Genomic DNA, 17,065 nt, shown 5'->3' on the forward strand with positions numbered 1-17,065 from the left:
TCGCCCTTCCACTTTTATTTGTCGATTACTTTTTCTTACATCAAGTTATAATATTTTTTATTTAGGACCAAAATGAAACTTGGGTAATACATTAAGGATTGCTTACTTGGGATTTCACATTTTTTTCCTTTGCCTTCCTGGCAGCAATCAAAGTCCATCATCAGCTTTCAGTTTCGAAAAACGAACACAAGTATCTAGAGAGCTTAAAAGATCAGAGAAAAACAAAAAAGATGCGAGCTTTACTGCAACTTAGCAAGAGACTCTCTCGCACTCTTGTCTTCTCTTCCTCCTCCTACTCCTACTCCTCTCTTACTTCTTCTAGAACTTTCGCTACCCTCACTCTATTCTCACCTGACTGCCACGGTGCTGCCATCACCACCAACGGCAATGTTTACGCCAGGCCTTGGTTCGCAATCCAACATCGCGGCGTTAAAGTTAATGCTATTCATGTAAAGCTTCAGTCTTTTTATATTTAAATTGAAATTATTAGTGATTATGAGATAATATAAGAAAAATAAAAACTTGATTTTGTATTGCAGTTAAGACCTGGAAATGTAATTGAAAAATCCGGTAAGTTTTGTGGTTATTATATGATTTTTTTTTTTTTGGATTGTTGTTTTTGGATGTGACTTGCTAAAGGTTTTGCCTTTGTTACTGTAAATCTGGTGAATACATATCAGGAAGAATTTTCGAGGTAATTAAAGTTTAATATGTTTATTATAATGGATTAATGTGTGAGTTGAATTGGAGTTTATGATAATGGAAATTGATTAATGTAGGTGGTGGATGCGGAGCATAAACAGCGAGGAAGAGGAGGAGCGATTTTGACGGTGTTATTATTGTTTTTTTATATATAATTTTTAACTTCAATTATCATAAATTTTTTCATTGTTTGATAATGTGCGAAGTGACTGTAAATAGTGAGTGCTGCTTTTGCATATCTGCTTTTTGGATTGTTTTAGGGTTTAGTAAAGGTGGTATTTTGTCGGATTCACGCTATAGCATGGAGTTGAGTTTGAACGTTTGGTTCATGGATTTAATGGGTTTATTCGACAGCTAAAACCTTTAAATGTTCTATATTTGATGTTTACTACGTGTTTAAATTTGTTGACGGGAATTTAAACATTGTTTAGTGTTATTTGCATGCTATTGTATCACCCTTGCAGTGATAAGATACATTTCTATGATAGTTATGCCAGCGAATTGTTGCTTATTTTTGGTCTATCTGACTTACGGAGTGGCTGGCTTTGTTGGCGATTATTCTTTTGCACCTAGCGACTATATTGTTAAATAACTAATTGTCATTTGAATTTATTTGTTCATATTTGTGAATGTGAAATAATTGGATTGCAAATAAAAGGCATTGTCATTCTCTGACATAGCTGACCTTATCTTGGTTGAATTGTCTGAACCAATTGCATTTGTTTTTTATTTGGTATTTTTGCCATAGTTGGAGCTTCGAGATGTTGACAGTGGAAACAAGCAAACCTTTCGCTTTGGTGCAGAGGAGGCTGTTGAAAGTATGTTATCAACTTTAAATTCTTGATCCCTATTTTGTTAGATTTTATGTAGTCAAAATCTTGGTTGTTTTGGATGGCAAATTTCTTTTTTTTTCCCTTCCTACCTAAATTGTTAGTAGCGGGTTGGTGATCTATATCAGGCATTGTTTGCTTCAGCTATTTTAGGGGTTGCAAGTTCAGAAATTAATGTTTAACACCCTAGAACAGTGATGGCAGTTGAAATAACCTCATGGATATTCTGGGAAAAGTATCAGCTTTGAATGAAACTTGAACACATAGACTTGGTGTTTTCTCATTTGTATTTCATAACTGTATGACACGTCAATTTATTCTTCAAATGTATTGTTAATGTAGGCTTTTTTTTTTTCTGTAAGCATAAAATCATATGGAATCATTTTATTTTGAAAGGTCAAAAGTTTATTCAACAGTTTTCCATTTCAAGGTGTTATTCATATATTGAAATCTAGATTAATCCTATTTAACTTGCTTTAGGGGTTTTTGTTGAGGAGAGGTCTTTCACATGTTTGTACACAGAACATGAATCAGTATATCTAATGGAGTAAGTAATATCATCACTTCTCCCTGCTCCCAAGACAGGCTATTCTTTTCTTTTGAAATATCTTTTGTTTTAGTCATGGATATGTATCTATTATAAATTTCAAAATGATGTCTGTTTTTATAATGTTAGCCTTGAGAAATTTGAGCAACTCGAAGTGCCGCTGATCTTGTTTGGCCAAGCTGCTGCATATCTAAAAGGTTGGTAAAATTCCAAATTTGATATTTCAAAAAGCATCCTGCCTTTTTTAAGATTTCCACTGTTGTTATATGCGCAGATCTTCTATGATTTTCCTTACTTTCTCATGCACTTTGTCTAAGGTTTTGAGGGACTTTCTGCTTCTTGTAACTCTTAAAGATGATGTTTATGGATGCCGTTAACTGTCATTTCTGCTTCATTCTTTTAATGTTGCTCCTACGGGAAAATCTTGACTTTTCTTAATTGCACTGCTCATCATCAAATGCTGCAATTCATAATCTACTTGACTATTAAGGAATTGCTTGGTTAACTTTCTTTCTAACTATTACAAAATTTCATGATGAACAGAGGAAATGAAAGTTAAAATGCAGTTATTTGATGGAAGACCTTTGTCTGGATCAATTCCAAAACAAGTAACATGTGTTATTAAGGAGACACAAGATCATGCAGCTACACCTCGGTTTGCTCCACAACTTGCCAGATACTCATTCGTGTGTTCTCAAAAGTTCTTGTCATGTGCCTGATCTTACTTGTGTGGCTTTTACATGCTTTTGATTGCCATCTTACATGTTTGAATTTTTTATTATTGATTTGTTCCCACTCCAATGAAGTATACTTGCTTCAAGTATAGTAAGGCAAAATGCAAGAACTAATTTACCCTTTGGGGATATCTTTCATGAAGCAGATAGATAATTCTGGCCACATGACATATTTCATGGTGGATAACAATTATAAAACCTTGCTCTTCCTTTTCTTCAGTCTGTAGTTTGGTCATCATTTTGGTTTAAGTTACTCACAAATAGGCCCGGATCTATTCATGTAGTGGTTTTTACAAGTTGTAATTGGCAATATATTTAAGTGATTAGTGAATGCTGTTCATAATGGTAATGAGGTACTTATCCCACATAAATGTAGCCTGCCAATTGGGTAGCCACTAGCACTATAGATTGTATGAATTAATTTGGCATTTCAGCTTTCTGCAGTTCATGTGTTTTCCAAGATCAGTTTTCTCCCTATCTTATATCTCTTCATAATTAATTATGACTGCACACCAGAATTCAATTAAAAAATAATTTATGTGATTGATAACTGAACTTCATATTCATGTATTATGTTTCATAAAAAGCTTTTCACCTACTTGATTATTTGTACGCTTGTCACTGTAAACCCTGTCGTCAACACTTCCCCCTTTGATGTAGGTACAAAAAGGCTGTGCTGGACAATGGTCTCATTATTCAAGTAAGACTTTTTTTCCTGGTTCAAGTTATTGTAAACTAATTCTGTACTATGAGCAAGTAGAAAACTGCAATTAAGGGGCACTGGATCTCGTGTGTGTGTATGAGCAAGTAGAAAACTGCAATTAAGGGTTAGAGTGTATCTAAACAGATACTGGTTTAGGTGCAAACATTTATCGAGTAAAATGGATGCTTAAGGCTATAAAATTTTGAATTAATGTAGCCATTCGGATAGAAGTGCTTGCTTGTTAATTGATTTATATTTTGGATTATCAAGAAGGAAAATGTACTTTGGATTTATTTTGAAGTTTAAGGGTGCACTGGATCTCGTGTGTGTATATCTTGAGTCTTTGAATACACTTAAGTGTCGATTCGTAAACAGCCACAATAGGTTTGGTACGAACTTTTAAAAGCTTCATTATTATCTTATCTATCTTCTGAAACATCAGGTACCTACATACATTGAGACTGGAGAAGCAGTTGTTGTCAATACTGAAGATGGCTCGTTTGTTACCAGGTAAATTAGATTATATCTCTTTCAAATTTGGGAATTGCTAGTTCTGGTCTTTGTTTCTTTTAATTACTTGGCATGTCTAAGGCCTTTTAAGTTTTCTCGTTTCTTTTACACACACCCAATAATAATGTACAGATAAACATGCTTGCCCTTTCATAATTTGTAAACGATTTGTAAACGATTGTTATTAGTATCATTTTGTTGCTTTGTTGATTTGTTTTGTTCTTTTACTCAGGGCCAACAAATAACCTTAGCCCAGGGCTACTTTCCAGAGGAGAAAATTGAAAATACAAAATCCTTTATTTTGCATTGGAGCCAGGCACTGCAGCTTACTGCATACCGTTCTGCTTGGTTCTTTTCTATCGATGCATGCTTTTTTTGGGTACTTTTCACTAGAGCACGAGGTTCTCTTTAGAAATTATGGGGCATATGGTATTCTTTTCAACTTCTTTCCTAAACAAGAGGATATGTTTTGCATGCAGAATTGGAAAATGTAGGACTAGCTTTTAGAGCCCTCGACACCTACCATCAGTCTAGAAATTTTGTTTCAACAAGAGTACTTCAACATTGTATTGAAGCATTTTCCTTTTAATGTCAGACCTAATCTCCAAAATTCTTGGACAGATTACTATTTTCTTATTAACTGGTTGTTTTATAGTAAAATGACAAAAAACCAAATGCTGCACCATTGCTGCTAGATCCAAGGCTAAATTTGATTTTATTCCGCTATAAATGAAATCAAATTGTTGAAGCAGACGTGAAATGGTGTGATTGTCATCATGATGTGTTTTGGAAAAGTAAGTGAAGTAGTGATTGCAATTTGGTACCCTTCTAGCTTATTTCATTTTAATCTGCAAGAAACTTCACCTGCCCTCTACCATTACCAATCTGTGTAGCTTCTGCTAGCATAAAGTGGTTAGGTAGCTTATTTACCTTGAGTGTGTATGTAATTTATATTTGCATAAAATTATATGAGTACTCGAGACCAAGGAAACATTACTTAAAGGATTCAAATTGTCTCGAGACAAAAATAATAATAATAATAATAGATATAGATATCTGTTTTTATTTTTTATGTATATATTATTTTTATCGCTGGACACTAACCAAACAAACATGAATACACGCTTTGTTTTCATTTTCATATACTAACGACACAAAACTAACCTTAAAGCAAGCTTTGATTCTTATAAAAATAAATAAATAAACGACACAAAACTAACCTTAAAGCAAGCCTTTATTCTTAGAAAAAAAAAAATTTCACTTCCATCCAAGATGTGGGCTTTCATCTGTGTATAAAACTTTATTGCGCCACCAAAGCAAGGTACAAAAGCTGCCATGCCCGTAAGCTTTGACTGGTCATTTAACAAGGCAACAAGAGGAAATGTAAAATAGCAGGACAGGACAGTCGTTATAACAATAATCTAAATGGTGTGGTGAAAATAGAGTAGTTTTCTCATGCTTTTTATTTTCGTTGTAATAATATTTTTGTTTATTTAATAATACTTTAAAAAAAATATTGTAGTTTTTCCCATGTTTTTTATTTTTGTTATATTAATATTATTGTTTTTTTTACATGTCTTTTTCCCATGATGTACTTTTTAAAAAAAATTATATATTTTTATCAAAATTATTTTTACTTATTTTTTTAATATTAAACTAGTTGGGAATTTAGCTCTGTTATTTAAAAAAAATTATGAATCACTAAAATATTTTTTTATAAAAACATTTTATGGTTTTTATCCAAAATAATCATTTTTGAATTTTCTTTATATTAAGCTGCTTGATGATTTATTTTTGTAGTTTTTTTATAAAAAAAAAAAACATATTGTATATTGTTACAATATTTTTCTACATGTTTTTTTTAAATTTTTTTATTGAATTTATTTTTTTAATATATTAAGTTGGTTGAGAATTTAGCTTTAATTTTTTTTTCTTTTTTCTTTTTGCTTTTTTTCTAAAATTGATTTCTTTTTGTATTTTTTTCAGAATTGTTTTTGTTGAAATTTATTTTTTTAATATTGAGTTGGTTGAAAATTTAGCTTTACAGTTCTTTATTTAAAACACTATTGATTGATACGGTGTCATATGGTTTTTCTTTTTTTTTTTTTTTAAATTGTCATTGTCAATTTTAGTTTTTGTCATATTGAATTGGTTAATAATTTAGCTTTATAGTTTTTTTAAAAAAAAATATTATGGATTGCTATAGTATTTCTTCACATGATTTTTTTTCTCGCTACAATATTTCCCACATGTTTTTTTATTGATTTTTTAAAAATTAATTTTGTCTAATTAATTTTTTTCATACTAAGTTGGTTGAAAATTTAGCTTTGTAGTTTTTTTTTTTAAAAACACCGTTGATTGCTAAAGTATTTTCTCACATGATTTTTTTGTTACTATTTTTTAAAAATTATTTTTATTGATTTTATTATTTTTAATATTGAGTTAGTTGAAAATTATAACCGTTTAATATTGAGTTAGTTAAAAATTATAACCGTAGATTTTCTCATGAAATACTATAAATTGCTACAATGTTTTTCTACATAGATTTTTTTTCCTTTGTTTTTTATGATTTTTTTCAAAATTATTTTTATTGATTTTATTTTTTTAATTTTGAACTGGTTGAAAATTATAATTGTATATTTCTTTACAAAATATTATAGATTAATGCAGTGTTTCTTTACATGATTTTTTTTCTTTTGTTTTTTATGATTTTTTAAAAATTATCTATCTATTTTTTTAATATTAAACTAGTTAAAAATTTAATTTTATATTATAATTTTTCTTAAAAATATTGTGAATTGTAATAGTTATCTCCATATAATTTTTTAAAAATATATTTTTATGATTTTTTCTATAAATCTATAACAATGTATAATGATCACGCAGTACCATGCGGATATGGCAACTAGTTGATACATAAAGTCAATGTGATTTTTGAGGAATAAAAAAGAGAAAAAGAAGTAGTTTCCACAGGCGGAAACTCTGTGTTTTCAAACCTCCAATCTTCTGTATTTCTTGAGATAAAGGGATGCTTTAATTAAAGTTTTTTGGAAGGCAGCTAAATTGTTGAGAATATGATGATGATCGGTTGCACTAGTTCTTAGCTTTTATTTTATTGTTGAATTTATTTGTAAATTTTTAAACTTTGTGGATGGTAAATAACTTATTAGAAGCTATCAATTAAACACTTAAAACCAATATCTTATTAGCTTTTATTATATGTGAACAAAATATATACTTATCAAACACAAAATCTATAGCCATCCAACCATTTTTAGCATGTGCTTAGTGTTTATCTTTCCAATAGTTTTCTCTACTCTATCGACATATCATTTTACATTTTGCAGTTTAGTGTTTATTTTTCCAAAACTAACACCAAGTCGACTATTTTAACTGTCATATGTGCAGTCGAAGACTCGAAGGCAGGACGAAGCTTCTGCAGGATATAGTGTTTGTCAGACTGGATTGTGGACAAATGTATGAGCTGCACAGTTCTCTGTTGCCTTTATGAAATATAAGTATATTTGTCAAAAAGTAAGAAGATGGATGGAGCTTGCTAGTGGCTTATCACGAAGATAGAAGAGCTTCATATGGACATCAATGTGAATTCTAATCTTTATGCAATGCAGCTTCTATTATTTTATATTAGATTTTTCTTTTTAGCATATAAGAATTCTATTTTTATCAAGTTATAAATTTTGACATGTTTCCTTCCTGTGAAGCTGCCTGCTAGCCATGGTCCGAAAACTGTAATCACAGTATGAAATAAGGATGGATGGAGGAGGGGATGAAAAAGTGAGGAGGTAGTTCTATTTCCGTGGTTCGGTTGGGCATGGCATGAGGCGGTTAGAGTTGGTTCACATAAGTTCTGATTTGAGTCATTATATTTCATGTAAATTAGTTAGCATTCAAACAATGTTTGGTTGAGATTAAAAAGAAAAACTTCATTGTTAACCATCTTATGTTGGCCCTAGGCACCATCACCCTTATAGTGCGTTCAGCTACTAGAACAATTTTACTGCCAACACGGTTTTCTTGACAAGTCAAAACCTTGCTTGCAAATACTAAAACTATGAGTAGGATCAAGGGAGCAGCTCCTCCTTGGATACTCTTGAGCTACTACAATCCAGCAAATGTAAGGATTACGGACACCACATATCTCCACATTGGTATGATATTGTCCACTTTGGACCTAAGCCCTCATGGATTTGCTCTTGGGTTATACCCAAAAGGCCTCATTTCAATGGAGATATTTGTCTATCCTTATATACCCTTCATCCTCCCCATTTCTAACCAATGTGGAACTTTGATCGCATACCCAACAGCAAATTCCTCGAAGTCCCGGATATCTTCTAACATCATTCATGTGATCTGCAGCCATGCCCAACCCAATCGGCAAAGTTCGAATGAAGAAATTAAAAGATGACTTCCCATGTGAACAAATACATCCAACAACTCTTGGAATTGAAATGTGGACATGAATGTGTGGATGAGCTTCTGTGCAGAGAAAGAGGGAGTACCATGGTAGCAGGTAAACTCCTGCAAAGAAACAGTGGAAATCTTTTGTAGAGTCCCACAAGCCCTCTAGCTTTCACGGCTTTCAGGGCACAGACCAGAGAGCTTGTGAACGGGGACTTTCCATCAGCATTGGGTCTCATAGCTTACATATATGATCGAACATTCTTGACCGGTACACAACAGGCTGAGGCAGCAAATGCTGAAACAGCACCTGCACCTGAAACAAAAGATATCAAATGTGTGTGTGATGAAATTTGCTATATGATCTTACACGCACACAGCCAATCCTAGTCATCAAACAAACAAACAATAAATTCTTTCTGAAAGAAGAGAACTTGCTCATTTGAGTTTGAAATTCACCAAAACCACGGGAAACCTTAAAATAATGGTAACTTCGATTATATGGAGCGAGCATGCCTGCCTAAAATGCTGTGAAATCCCAAAATAATCCATGTTTCCATAATGCTGAAAGCCCTTGATTAAGCTCTGAAGACATCCCCATAAGTCAGCTTTTTTGCCCCTGGTACTATCTTAGTCCCAGCATGATAGAAGGCTGTAGCTATTGGAGCAGCCACGCATGCTCCAACAGTTCCGGCAAATGCAGGCTTCCTGATGAATGCCTAGAGGTATACCATGATTGGCAGAAATGGCCTTTCTGGTCAAAATCCTAGTAAAACCAAAGACATCACTGTTAACAGGAAGTTCCAGTTCAACACCATGGATAAACATATGAGAGAAAAGAAGCAATTGATGATTTTATCTATTTGCTTATATTCTCAAAAACCCTTTCTAACCAACCAAATCACAACAAACATTTATGATAAGAATTGTGGTCATGTAGCCAATACTGATCATTTTATTTTCCTGCAGGTTGCATAGACTGGTACTCGTGGAACAAAGACTCTTAGTCACTTGCTCGAATGATCCGAATGTCATAGCACCGATGGTAGCTCCAAGGGAATGTAAACTTGCCTTTTCTGTAAGTTTGAAGTAATGTTAGATCAATGCTGTTGTATGTTCATCCAAGCTAATGCTAATAAATCCAATGGAAACGGTAGAGTTTGACGTTTTGATGAACGCTTTTGATTAAAGAAAGCAATGATGTGTAAAGGGCTTTGGATGGAAAAACCCTCCTCTTAAACAATGGAATATAGTGAACAAGATCGAAGTTACTATGAAATAAGTTTGCAGAGGAAAACCAGATCAAATTCCTAGTTCAACCGCTAGAGAACTGATGAAAAACTTTCCGGTCTAGCATAGCAATGTGTATAGATATCATACACTCCATTATCATGATATATGTGAATCTAGAAATGAAATGATAAAATCTAGGATAGGTCCTGCTATGTAAAGCAAATCCATTAATGACTACATGATTAGCACAAATTAAATAATGAAAATCCCAACTAGAAAGAAGATCCCCATGGAAGAATGGTAATGGTTTTCCTTAATGTACTTTTTTTTCTCAAGAAATGAGAGCGAAAATCTCAACTCAATAATACACATATGCTTGCCTTACTACACATTCACTGATTTTCAATGTAAAGTTAGAGCCTTGCTTCTCTTCCTCTCTCTGAAACCAACCATAAATTTTAAACAATATGCCTACTCTACATAAAGGAAGTTCTTTTCCTCTCTTTTCCTTCATACACACACAAACACACACACATATATATATATAAAGGAGAAAACTTGCATAAATAAAAGGAAAACACAGGCCAACCTTGAAATTTTGAAGGTGAGGCAGCTGCTTAAAGGCCTTTGCCGCAGATTCCTTTTCATAACTTCCAAGGTAATAGATAGCAGAATCCACCAAGAGAAACTGTAGTTCTGTTAGTAATGCTGCTGATCCACCATTCACAAATGGCTTCACATTTTGCCACCACCAAGAACCACCCATTAAAGAAGCTTTGGTATTTCTTCCCATGGATAGGGACTGATTCTCTTCTTCCTTCTCCGAAACAAAACCCATTTCTTGATTCTTTTCACTTGAATAACCACTTGGTATTGACTGGCTCTCCTTATTTCTAAGACAAAAGATTAGTCTCTCTCTTAAAAAAAATCTCTTCTCACAAAGAATCTCTTTTTAAAAAAAGATTGGAGTGAAAGCAGAGAGTATCCACCTAAGGTAGCTCCAAAGTGAGCATTATGTAAAAGAGAAAAATTAGAATTGCTGTTGATGAGGAAAGACTTTGGTTCTGCTTTTCAATGATAAAAAGATACAACCGTGAGCAAATTACATTTTTATTTTTATTCTTACTTTTATTAATTTTAAATGTTCAAATTAACTTACTTGAATTCATAACTATTAAAAAAAAATTAAGATTTGATTAATTTAACTATTTATAAGAATATTAAATTGTTTGTGCATGATATTCTATATATAAATAAAATGAGTAATTATTGACTTTCCATAACTATAGGATAAAAAATCCTTCAATACTTATAGAATTTTTAATTTATGAAAGCTTATTAGTCTTGAACTGCAATTATAGTTTTTATATATAATAAGTTATTATTTTAAAATAAAATAGTTATTAAACTCTCTGAAATAGTTATTAGGGGTGTTATCTCTATCATCTTGAATATTAGTGAAATAGGTAAAGTTATTAAAATTAAAATTTAACTCGTAAAATTATATAATTTTACTAGTTAATATAAATTTAATATATCAAATTATTCAAAAAATTCAATAATAAATAAAATCTAGATACAATCAAGTAAAATCAGGTAAAATATGACGGTGATTTCACATAATTTAGCCCCTTCAGAACATGAATATGGTGGTGATTTCACCACCAAGTTAACAATTTTTACATAATTTAGCCTCTTCAGAACATGAATAGGAATAAAAGACAAGCCAATCACGGTTAAGTATGTGTGTGTTTGTCTATCCCTATACCTGATTATGCAGCAAAGGATGTTTTTCTCACAGTTTCATTCTTTTGCTTGCCGCCTATCTTCTTTTATTTTGATAATATAGCATTTGTTTTTGTGATGGGATAGTTTTTAAATTGGTGACTCATTCTCTCTTGAAGAGTCAATAATGATTAATATAATTTGATAATGCCATGTAAGCCCAAGGTTATAAGTATTTGATTAGAAAATATTTTTTATTTGAATAAAGAATTAGAATTAGAACTTCACTTTGACCAAAATTAGAGTCATAGTATTTTATTTTTTATTATTTTAAATATTAAAATAGTTGATATAAATAGTATAAATTTGAATTGTTTATTTAGTTACTTAAACTATATATGAATTTTTCTTCTAAATATATATTTTAAGGTGTTTGAATTATGTATAATTTTTTATTTGAAGCATGAATTTTTTCTAATGTATTTGAAATTTTTTATGATTTTATAATTTAAATTTATTTTATATTTTCCATGCTGTGTTCTCGGAGTAATAGGTGTTGATCAAGATTGCGGGGATGAAGAGGCTGTGATGTCTCCTGATGCTGCTGCTGCTGCTGCGTAGGTTTTGCTTGTTGCTGTGGAACTGCGGCTGGAGTCTGCTGAAGCTTCTGTACAATTGCTAATAGTAAGAAGGTGAATACTATCTATTTTTGGATATAAATACTTGAACTTCTGTGTTTTGCAAGATGGTTTGCAAAAATGGTGCCAGTGACTCATGGTTGAGTGAATGGTAGGCTCATGAAGGAGGTGAATGCTAGGCTCCCAGGGCTATGATCTGGTCCAAGACTGGGGTTAAGGATTAAATATATTAAAATTACGTGGTTTTAATATTTTAAAAAAAATTACTTTAATTTTAAAAACAATTAAGATAAATCTTACTTAAAATTTAAATAAATCAATCAAATTTAATCAAATCAACTCTTATAAACTCAGCTCAACTCAAATCAAGTTCTAAGTTGACAAATTATTAGATTAATTTACCGTGCTACATCATGTTTAAAAAAATATGAAGATAAATTATTTTTAAATATTTTGATTATCTAAAATAGTCTCTCTCTTTTTTAAATACATGAAAAGGATAGGCTACTGATTGATCATTCTTACTTTTTTTATCTTCTTATAACTCATTGACCACAAATAAGATATTTTACATATTCTACACTTTTTGTTATCTAAAATATTTGTCATTCAATGTTCATTATAGTTTAATAAATTTATTTGTGATGATTAACCTGCAACATTCATTTTTTTTCTATATAATATAATGTATAGGTATTATCTAAACATAGTTAAGGAAAATTGACATGCTTAAATTGAGATATTGAAGAATATTAATATATATATATATATTAAGGAAATAATCTGGTAAATATTATTAATTATTTTTTAATAAATAAAATGGAAAAAAAATAAGGATTTAACGATAAACAAGGTAAATACCATTAATTAAGGGAAGCATGACAGAACCTTTTTCTGGAGGTGATCCATAGCATTTTGTATAATTCATTTCATTATATTTTTTGAAAATATATCAATAACATTACCTTTATCTTTCTAAAATCATCATAATAAGTAGAATTATGTGAATTAAATTTAAATAGATAAGGGTTTGCATTGCCAGTATGAATTTGAAGATGTCCAAATAACTAATTATTGTTAAGTGATTATATTCCATTAGGTTAAGAAAAGCCATTACAGTAATGGTGACTGCTCTTTGGCTTGATTTGGCTCCTGATTTTTTAAGATTTTAATTTAAGTACGGGTAAGTAACTGTCATTTATCAGAAAACTTGTATCTTTTTTTAAACTATCTTCATCTCCACAAGCCATTACTTTCATACTCAGTCTCCATCAACAGTGCAATGCTGAGCAGCCTCAACCTCACCCTAAAAGCATTCTTTTGTAGCAATCCAGTTAAGTTGCTGAAAGCAGCACTCCATGGTTTACAACAACAGTGAAACTGTGGAAGGGACTGCTATCCAGTATCCAGTAACTGAATGGCAGCACTCCATGATTCACAACGACAGTGAAACTGTGAAAGAGACGTGAAAAAGCTCCAAGGCATTGCCAATTTGGAGAGCTGGCAAAAAGAATAATGCCAAATTGCAGCAAGAACTTTATCCACACCCAATTCATATCATGGCTTGTGACAGCAGCATGCTTCCTAATTGGTAGATTCTAACCACCACCCTTAAACACCCCTTACCCTCTCCATAAAGAAAGAAAATTCCGAGTGAAAATAAATACAAGACCAGCATGGAAAACCTTAAGAGCACAGACAGGGGTCAATCTTATTCTGAGATTTATGTTTCATGGAAGGTATAAAAATTTATCCATAATACTTGTTTATCAAGTAAACAATTTATTTTACTTCGTCTTGCCGAACTCTATTGAATTCAAAAGGGGTTTGTGTAAAATCCAAATCCTTCCCCACCCTAAAAGGTGCTAATATGGCATAAAATTCAGAAATCCTACTTAAAATTGACTTGAGTCTAACAGGGTGTGAACCGCCAAAAAACAGACAGAAGCTACAACTCAACCAAATTCCATTATTTTGAGTGCCTGACTTGACACCAATCCCATCTCCGCGGAAAACTACAACCCAACAGATTTCTCCAGCTTTTGAATCTGGTTAAGGAATATCCAGGTCATCTGCACATGCAAACATTCAGCAATAAGAACTCTATGCATAGATCTAAAAACATTAAACTAATACACCCGTATCTAATCAGACAAGATGCATTGAAAGAAAGACAAAAGCACACATGGAAGGAGGGAGGGAGGGAGGGATGTACCATAACATGAGGCGCAATTCTAACACAATAGACAGGGAATCCAGTGTAAAACTTGAATGGTCCTCCTAACTTGAGTGTCTTAAGGGCACAATCCATGGAGCCAGTGTATGGATACTTTCCTTGGGCATCAGGTTGCATTTTCTGAATTTGAGTTTTGACATAATCAAATGGAAGACTACAAGCTGCAGCAAAAAATCCTGAAACAGTACTTGCACCTAGGAATAGAGAGGATAAAAGCTGTTAGTCTTGCACCTAGGAATAGAGAGGATAAAAGAAGCTGTTAATCATTGTAACACATCATGCTTGATGGTTAAGACAAAATCTTTGCCACATGGTGTTAGGAATGTCAGAATTCAATCAATCAGCATGCCTTGCTTATACAGCAGAAAACAAAATCCACATGTTAACAACGAAAAGGAAAAAACATGCTTGAATAAGACCAACTTTTCAAAGCTTTGACTGACCCAATGCAGGGCCTGAACTACAGCATAGCTGGGGCATGCACCTCCAAAGTCTGACAGAGTTTAAATTTTAGTTACAAAATTTTAATATATTTTAAATATTGAATTTAAGGCTTATTTCCTGAGAAACATGCATTTTGTCCCCCCCCCCCCACCACCACCCAAAAAAAAAAGAATTATTTATTATTCTATAGCCCTTATTTGTTTATATTATTTTCAAGTATATTCTAATATATTTTATTTTGACACTTCCATACCTAAAATCCTAGCTCTGCCCTTGTATCTATGTAATATGCACACCAGGTGATTGTTTATGCCATACTCGTGCTACGAAAATGAATGCATGCATAACTAGAAAAAGGATCTCATTACATAAATAATTCAACAGAATAGTTATGAAATAACAATATTTTTAACTAAATGAGACAATGTACAAAATCACCATAAAAAACATAAAAATAACATACTAATTAATACAAGTACAAAAATCATGCATGCAAAGAATATTACCTAGCACGGTAGACATTTCACCAAAACCAAGTGAATCCTTGCAAAATTCAACACTTTGATCATAAGAAGCAAGCATCCCCATGTTCAATGCCATTGCTCTTACAACAGTAGGGCCTGCACCTTTCCAGAGTGCCAAAACCCCTTCATCGGAAACAATGCGGAAGAGGGCATGGAAAGCATTTGAATAATTTCTGCGCTGAGCAGCTGGTAAAGTGGCATCAGCCTGCATACGGATAAGTGCTAAATCTGCTGGGCTGCCAACAGTTGCACCAATAGCACCAGCAGTGAGCCCACACAATGCCTTCTGATATAGAGGTAAGGGCTTCCCATCATTGGCTTCAATTGCTTTGCTGGTCAAAATCCTAATAAAAACAGAGAACAGAATTCAAAAGCTTGATAACAATAGAAGTTAAAAGATGCAAACCATATCATAGTTTGATAACAAAAATTTTCAAACACTCACTTGAACGTTCCAAGTCGGGCAGTTGTATAAGTGGCTTGCCTCAGTAGTCCAGCAGAAAGCCCCTGATCGTTGACATTAAATATGGTAATGAGATACAGTGCACACATAACACGCACTGTATTTATATTCAATAACAACAAAACACGTTTGAATTCAAAAGACACTAAGAATTGCATTGGTCAAGTTAACTGCTTCTCATTGATGTCATTTCTGTAGCGGTCTCCTAAATTAAGACACAAATAAGTGACCAGTATCGAATCTAACAAATTTGTTTTAATCTCAAAATTAAAGGTCAGGTTAGATCAAATTTATCAATGTCCTATCAAAATAGCACAAACCACACCTCCTTCCAAGGCATTCAAATTGGCAACCTTTAATTGTTTCCCAGCGAGATTAATGCTGAACTTCAAATTAAACAGCAATAAAGTTCCGTACCGTGGCACGGATTTTAAAACCAGAAACTAAATCAACATTACACACAACTACAAATCCAGAATCAACAAGTTAACAGAATCGAACCTTGTAAAAAGCTCCAAAACCCTCATTCTTTAACATAGTCTTCGTCACCTCAGTAGCTGATCCTTGACCCAATTGAATCCTCACCTACACCAAACAACAAGACAACAAGAACCCATCAAAACACAGACCTCAATAAACCACTTAACAACACAAAAGCAAACAAGATATTTCTAAAAACCCATCAAATCCCAGATCTAAAAGACCCATTCTAGCTCAAAAGATTCAAACTTTACCTCACAAATAATACAAAAACCAGAGATTGATAAACAACATGCCTCAGAAAATCTCCAAAAGCCGAAAACACAAACATTTATGTACCTTAATCATATCAATAGGCTGGATAACACAGGTGGCAAGCATACCCGAGGCACCACCATTAACAAAAGGTTTGACAGTAGGCCATACACCACGTGATTGAGGTTTCTTCACCTCTCCCATTCCTTTCTCTCTTTTTTGGATTCAAAAAAGCCTCAGGGTAGACAGGAATCTGGGATTTGCCAGAGAGAAGCAACGAGAGAGAGAGAGAGGGAGAGGGAGAATATACACGTGAGAGAGGCGATATAAATACACCACAGCTAACACAGCACCAATAGGTGTTTGCGAGTGCGTTTAAAAATGGTTTTGAAAGTTTTTTAAAAATACATTTAGTATAAGAAAATATTAAATATTTTTTACAGTGTTTTTTTTTAATGTTTTTATATACTGATATTGAAGTTAAAAAGTATTTTAATATATTTTAAAAATAAAAAATAAACCTATTTTAAAAATCACAGTATACCAATCTTGAATATTCACCAGAAAAACCTTCACTTTCATTTTTCTATTATTATATGATTTTATGATGTATTTTTGTCAT

The 17,065-nt window shown here is 32.5% G+C and overlaps 3 protein-coding genes across 4 annotated transcripts; 1 reads left to right on the forward strand and 2 right to left on the reverse strand.

Moving 5' to 3' along the window:
* The first annotated feature begins 146 nt into the window (after nucleotides 1-146).
* LOC105142313 (elongation factor P (EF-P) family protein) lies at nucleotides 147-4,666 on the forward strand. Of its 2 annotated transcripts, none has more exons than XM_011049888.1 (11): nucleotides 147-449; nucleotides 540-570; nucleotides 681-694; nucleotides 780-830; nucleotides 1,451-1,520; nucleotides 2,013-2,079; nucleotides 2,209-2,276; nucleotides 2,623-2,734; nucleotides 3,474-3,513; nucleotides 3,959-4,026; nucleotides 4,259-4,666. In XM_011049888.1, exons 1-11 carry the CDS (start codon nucleotides 231-233, stop codon nucleotides 4,269-4,271), a joined length of 753 nt encoding a protein of 250 aa, XP_011048190.1. In that variant the 5' UTR covers nucleotides 147-230; the 3' UTR covers nucleotides 4,272-4,666. The 2 variants fall into 2 exon arrangements, with proteins under 2 accessions (XP_011048190.1, XP_011048189.1); XM_011049887.1 differs by having other exon boundaries at nucleotides 540-565; nucleotides 676-694.
* A 3,612-nt stretch (nucleotides 4,667-8,278) lies between these two features.
* LOC105142314 (uncharacterized) lies at nucleotides 8,279-10,695 on the reverse strand. Its single transcript, XM_011049890.1, has 2 exons — nucleotides 10,268-10,695; nucleotides 8,279-9,211 (listed from the first exon to the last, which is right to left on the reverse strand). Exons 1-2 carry the CDS (start codon nucleotides 10,514-10,516, stop codon nucleotides 9,104-9,106), a joined length of 357 nt encoding a protein of 118 aa, XP_011048192.1. The 5' UTR covers nucleotides 10,517-10,695; the 3' UTR covers nucleotides 8,279-9,103.
* A 3,023-nt stretch (nucleotides 10,696-13,718) lies between these two features.
* LOC105142315 (mitochondrial dicarboxylate/tricarboxylate transporter DTC-like) lies at nucleotides 13,719-16,795 on the reverse strand. The gene is made up of 6 exons (XM_011049891.1): nucleotides 16,528-16,795; nucleotides 16,210-16,293; nucleotides 15,691-15,752; nucleotides 15,228-15,589; nucleotides 14,257-14,471; nucleotides 13,719-14,113 (listed from the first exon to the last, which is right to left on the reverse strand). Exons 1-6 carry the CDS (start codon nucleotides 16,645-16,647, stop codon nucleotides 14,057-14,059), a joined length of 900 nt encoding a protein of 299 aa, XP_011048193.1. The 5' UTR covers nucleotides 16,648-16,795; the 3' UTR covers nucleotides 13,719-14,056.
* Between the last annotated feature and the right edge of the window lie 270 nt (nucleotides 16,796-17,065).

This window comes from Populus euphratica, unplaced genomic scaffold (assembly GCF_000495115.2).
Source record: "Populus euphratica unplaced genomic scaffold, PopEup_1.0 scaffold140.1, whole genome shotgun sequence".
Taxonomy (NCBI): domain Eukaryota; kingdom Viridiplantae; phylum Streptophyta; class Magnoliopsida; order Malpighiales; family Salicaceae; genus Populus; species Populus euphratica.